Consider the following 6,369-nt stretch of genomic DNA (forward strand, 5'->3'; position numbering starts at 1 on the left):
TAATATGAGTATGCTCATAACTCTGAATGAAATTTAAATGCATCAGTAACCATCTGGTACCCCTAAGCTTTAGGATACATGAATCTTTTTTTTTAATTTAAGATTTTGAATTTTTATTTTTCTTATTTTTCTTTTTTTTACATATTTTTTATAAATTTATTTTTTATTGGTGTTCAATTTGCCAACATATAGAATAACACCCAGTGCTCATCCCTTCAAGTGCCCACCTCAGTGCCCGTCACCCAGTCACCCCCACCCCCCACCCACCTTCCCTTCCACCACCCCTAGTTCGTTTCCCAGAGTTAGGAATCTCTCATGTTCTGTCTCCCTTTCTGATATTTCCCACTCATTTTTTCTCCTTTCCCCTTTATTCCCTTTCACTATTTTTTATATTCCCCAAATGAAGGAGACCATATAATGTTTGTTCTTCTCTGATTGACTTATTTTACTCAGCATAATACCCTCTAGTTCCATCCACATCGAAGCAAATGGTGGGTATTTGTCATTTCTAATGAGGATACATGAATCATTATCTATAACCCAAAACAAATCTTAAATTAAGACCCAAGACATGTCAATTTGATAGTTAAAACACTTTCTTATGTCCAACTCTCACCTGGTTCTGAACCTAGATTAACTGCAATAATAACTTCCGACTGTGACCTAAACTTATCACAAACCTTATCCAACACATCAATTTAACTTATCTAACAGATTTCTGATATGGACTACACTCTAACCCAAATGTAATCTAGCAATAAAAGTGAAACCTGAACTCCAATCTTAAATAAGTCCTGTACCCTAAACCCTAAAAGTCCTGTACCCTCAATTATTTCTAATAAGAGCTCAAGTTTATCCAAACTCTGACTCTTAAATTTGTCCCAAACCTACTATTAATTAAAATCAACTCACATCCTATAATGTATGTAACTTCAATTCAATCCTAAATTCAATCCTAAATCTGATTGCTTTTAATTCCAACCTAACCCTGGCTCTATCCTTACCCTAACTGTAGTCTTAAGCATAACCAGAATCCTAATCCAAACTCTATTCTAACCACTCCCATAATTCTGACCCTTTCCTAACGTCATCATATGCCTGAACTAATGTAGCTGGGGCCAGATTCTAACCTAACTGTTGGAATTTTAGGAATGAATTTTGTGTCTTCCCATGTTATTCAGCCATTTCCCTGAGAGATGGAATATACTGGCTAATAGGAAGGGGTATTTGCTTTATCAGATTCAGTCCCATTCTGTGGCATAAGTACATTCTGAAGATGCTCTCTTGGAGTCAAAGAGAGCAGGAGCCAACTCACTGATTGTGAAGAACCTTACAAGGGCAAGAATCCAGGAACACTGGGAGCCAACATGTTTCTTACCTGGTATTTCTGGGAACCAGTCTTCTAGAACTATAAGTGCTATATACATTGCACCTGGTAACATCTAGGGACTCAAGTTTTGAACACTGAGGAACCTAAGGCAGGTCAACAGCCACATTAACCTGATCTTGGTTCTGGCCCTAGGTCTAGAGTAATCCCCTATAGAGATTCTTGCCTCTCTCCTGTAAGCTTCTCCCCCTTTACAGTCTCTTCAACAATGACAAGAGACACCCAAACCAGAGGTTCATCTATCTTTACCCACAGTGACAGGGGCCAGAAAACGACCTCATAATTCCAACCAAGCTCCTTGGACCTCTTATTGGTGCTCTGGACCAGGGCAGCAGAATCGGCTCCAAATCTTTCTGACTGCCTCCTTGACCTCCTTGTTGCGGAGGCTGTAGATGAGCGGGTTGAGAGCTGGGATGACAAGAGTGTAGAACACAGATGCCATCTTGTCAGTATCCAGGGCATAGCTGGAGCTGGGACGCAGGTACATGAAAGTAAGTGTCCCGTACAGCATGGCCACAGCTGTGAGGTGAGAGCCACAGGTAGAGGCTGCTCGCTGACGGCCTTCTGCCGAATGCATGCGAATCACAGCCCCAGCAATGAAACCATATGACACGGCAATGACCAACACAGTGGCTATCTGGATGAAGCCACAGACAGTGAAGAGGAGGAGCTCATTGAGACTGGTGTCATTGCAAGAGATGGCCAGCAGTGGAGGGATATCACAGAAGAAGCTGTTGACCTCCCGAGACTGGCAGAAGTTCAGGCGGAAGGTGAGGGTTGTGTGGACAAAGGCACTCACTGCCCCACTCAAACCTGATGCTCCCAGCAAGGCCAGGCATACACACCGAGACATGGCTGTTGTGTAGAGGAGAGGGTTTCTGATGGCCACATAGCGGTCATAGGCCATGGCTGCCAACAGGCAACACTCAGCATCAGCCAGTCCTGCAAACACAAACATCTGGAGGGCACAGGCTATGTAAGGAATAGTGGCGTGGGGCAGCAGCAAGTCCACTAGCATCTTGGGGCCGATGGCTGAGGAATAGCAGGCATCCAGCAGGGAGAGGTTGGCCAGGAAAAAGTACATAGGTGTTTGGAGCCGGGCATCCATACGGATCAGCAGCACCATGCCCACATTTCCAAGTAGGCTGATCAGGTAGACTGGCAGGAAAATCAGGAAGAGGGTCACTCGTAGGTCCCAGCGATCCGTGATGCCCAGGAGGATGAATTCAGCAGGAGTAACCCTGGTCCAGGTGAAGTTCTCTGTAGTCATCCTGCTGGACAGAGACTAAGGAGAGTCACTGAAAGCCAGGTATAAGAGATAGGTTATGCTCATCATGGAGGAGAAAGCACTGGGAGGCAGGAAGACTTGGGCTTCCATCTTACTTGTGTAACAAGATTGCTATATGTCCCTGGGCAAGCCACATAACCTCTCCAAACCTTCCTTTCTATCTCTAAGGAGTTGCTGCAACTTAAACTTACTGAGGGCAGGAATCTTGTCTATCTTACTCAGTTTTGTATCCACAGTACTGAGAACATTGCCTGGCACATAGTAGGTGCTCAACAAATTTTTGCTAAATGACTGAATGATGAGCAAGATGATAGCATCTGGCCAATGATGGAACACTCCATGACTCTAGATACATTCTGCTCTCCAGTTTCCCAGGGAGGAAAAGAGACAATGAAATGGAGAGTCTTCTGACCCAAAAGGTAACTAGTAATGAGTCTTGAGGTTCTGGGAGAAACTCTTTCCATTGGAATAAGACCTGGGTAAAGAGAGCGCAGAAGTGGTCTAGTATCTTGGGGTGATAACAATGAGTGGACAACAGAATATTTGGATGTATTCTAGGGCCACATTCTCCACCTCTCTGGGCCTCAATTTTCTCATCTGTGTAATGAGCAAAAATGGTACAAGGATTAAATAAGATAATGCATGTAAAGCATCTGTCTCACACAGGGCCTGGTAGGATCAACGAACTGAATTGAGCTAATGCCTTGCCTCACTACTGGAAGAAAGCAAACTTACAGGCAACCAAACATAGTGTAATTTCCAGAAAATGTAACATTATTTCACATTCCTGTGCCTTTGCACTTGCTCCTTCTGCCTCGAACCCATTTCCTCTTTTTGTATTTGGCAAAATTTATCTCTAATATAAAGGCTTAATTAATACACCCAAAGTAAATAAAACTTGCTTGTACCCTGCTGCAATGGGGCTTATATCTATCATGGCACATCATCATCCTGTTGCATGAGGGGGCTTGGAGCTCCTTGATTCAATATTCAATCAACCAACATTTATTGAATACTACTACACACTGAGAATTGCTCTGCAATTCATTTACTTCCAGTGTATAATAATAATTCAATAAATAGAATGTATAAAACAATGAAAAGAATATGAACATAAGCAGCATGCAGACTTGGTTTTGAGTTCGGGTTCCACTACTTTCTGGTGTGTAAATTTGGGCAAGTTACTTCCCTTCTCTCAACCTGTTTTCTTCTTGTATTTTAAGAATCAGACTATTTCTGTTGGAGGGTTCTATGAGGGTTTAGGTGTGCAGCATAGGGCCTGGAGCTGAGTAAATGCTCTGTCCTCTTCCTTAGAGGGAAGTTTAGGTGTTTGGCATCTACTGGTGCCTGGTGAGGATGATGAAGGTCTTCCTACAAAGCCTAGCCTGGATGAAAAAAATTTCATGGTGTCACATGTTGGTGAGGTTGTGCTGATGGAAATGTAAATTGGGACATTTTAAAGAGGATCTGTTAGTTAAAGACCCAAATCTGTGCATACCCGTGTGTCTTAGACTGCTGTGACTGCTCTAACAAAGCACCGTAGACTGTGTGACTTTAATAACAGACATTTATTTCTGGTGGTTCTGGAGGCTAGGAAATCTGAGATGAGGGTGCCAGCATGGTTGGCTACTGGTGAGAGCCCTCTTTTTGACTTGCTGATGGTTGCTTCCTTGCTGTATCCTCAAATGGCAGAGATAGATAGCAAGCTGTTTGATCTTTTCTTATAAGGGCACAAATGCCATCATGAGGACCCCACCCTCACGACCTCTTCAAAATCTGATTATTGTCCAAAAGGCTCCGCTTCCAAATTACATCACACTGAGGGGTAAGGCTTCTCATATGAACTGGGGAGGACACAATCAGTCCATAACACCTAGTAATTCTGCTTCTTGGTGTTTACTTTTGAAAACTCTCACATGTGGGGATCCCTGGGTGGCGCAGCGGTTTGGCGCCTGCCTTTGGCCCAGGGCGCGATCCTGGAGACCCCGGATCGAATCCCACATCAGGCTCCGGTACATGGAGCCTGCTTCTTCCTCCGCCTGTGTCTCTGCCTCTCTCTCTCTCTCTCTATCTGTGACATCATAAATAAATAAAAATTAAAAAAAAAAAAAAGAAAACTCTCACATGTGTATACAAGGAGACATGCACAAGAGTACATTCACTCCTGGACTGTTTGTAATGGCCAAACATCAGCCAAGCCTGAATGTTTATCAGTAGGCTCATGGGAGTTAAACAGGTATGGGTTCAACTTATATATATTAATGTTGAGAAATCTCAAAAACATATTGAGATGAAAGCATGATTTTCAGAAAAATATACAAATTGATGAAAAAGCACAAAATGATTTTTGTGTATATGTATATGACCCATTCTGCTGGGTGCTCTGACCAAAGATGGGATCCCAGCTAAAGAGCCTCAGAGCACTTCAGAAAGTTGTATCACTTTTGCCCCATACACACATCCAGAACTAACCTTTCTTATCTATTATGATTCAGGGTCACTTTTTCCTAGGAAGCTTCATCTCAACACCCACCTGTCCAACCTCTCATGTTGGAGCCCCAGTCACTAGACTCTGTACTATAGACCTCCTCCATTGTTTTATAATTGCCTAAGTGTTTGTCTCTCTCACCTAATCAAGCATTTGGGACTCTGCCTAATTCTTCCCTCTATCCTTGGGGATACAGAATTTTAAGGATCTTCCCCTCCTCCTTAGTGGGGTCACTGGTGGAGTTCGGAAAGCCTCTAGGGATAGAGAAACCACTTGTTCTCTGTGAACTAATCAACTGGATGGCTGAAGTTCTGCATTCAGAACCCAATAGTCAACCCCTTGTGTGTTTCAGTGTCCTGTCTGGAAAACAAGCACTACTCACCTTCACAATGTGAGGAGCAGAGCTGCTTCAAGTGCCTTTCCATTTCTCCATCTGTAAATGGGGACAGTGACACTTCACAGCTTTTAAATTGCCTTGAAATTTTTCAATGCAAGGATCCCCAAACTTCAATTATGGAGTGTGTGTGTGTACATGTGTACACATGCACAAAACACAGTTAATTCTCCATTAATTTCTCTCCCATGAGAATATTCTAGTATATCTTTCCTGAAGGTCAGAAAATTGAGTTCCAAAGAATGGGGAGTTGTTCCAAGATGCATAGCCATGAAGGAATAAAGTTGGGGCTTAAACTCACATCAGGGTCCAAAGGCAATTTCTTTGTCTCTAGGCAGAGACTCTAACTAGATCGCTTAATGGCTCACCCAAGCCTGATGGTTGCCACTGTCTTGTTTCTATTCTGTGATCTTTAGATTGAGCAGATGGGCTAGATCAGTGGTTTTCAGTGTGCGCTATGGACTTCTGTCATTAGAATTATTGGTGAAGCTTTGTGTAAAAATATATGGCTGTGCATGGTGTCCAGAAATTCTGATTCAGTTGATCTAGAGCAGGCCTCAGAAATATGTACTTGAAAGAAATTTCCAGGTAATTCTGGTATGCTACATTATTTGGGACTCTTGGGCAGCAGAGTTTCTCAATCTTGAGTGTGCATAGGAATCAACCAGATATCTTGTTAAATGCAGATTCTGCCTCAGAAAGACTGGGAAGGGACTGAGATTCTTCTTTTTAAATTTGTTTTTATTGAAGTTCGATTTGCCAACATATAGTATAACACCCAATGCTCATCCCATCAAGTGCCCTCCTCAGTG

General features: G+C 42.8%; 1 protein-coding gene across 1 annotated transcript; it reads right to left on the reverse strand.

The window, feature by feature from the left end:
- Positions 1–1,694: 1,694 nt before the first annotated feature.
- OR5C1 (olfactory receptor family 5 subfamily C member 1) lies at positions 1,695–2,657 on the reverse strand. Its single transcript, XM_026009589.1, has one exon. It carries the CDS (start codon positions 2,655–2,657, stop codon positions 1,695–1,697), a length of 963 nt encoding a protein of 320 aa, XP_025865374.1.
- Between the last annotated feature and the right edge of the window lie 3,712 nt (positions 2,658–6,369).

Source organism: Vulpes vulpes, chromosome 2, assembly GCF_048418805.1.
Source record: "Vulpes vulpes isolate BD-2025 chromosome 2, VulVul3, whole genome shotgun sequence".
Classification (NCBI taxonomy): domain Eukaryota; kingdom Metazoa; phylum Chordata; class Mammalia; order Carnivora; family Canidae; genus Vulpes; species Vulpes vulpes.

Bases quoted from the DNA above. Each gene is read 5' to 3' on its own strand.
- OR5C1 (XM_026009589.1), bottom strand. From the start codon at position 2,657: ATGACTACAGAGAACTTCACCTGGACCAGGGTTACTCCTGCTGAATTC.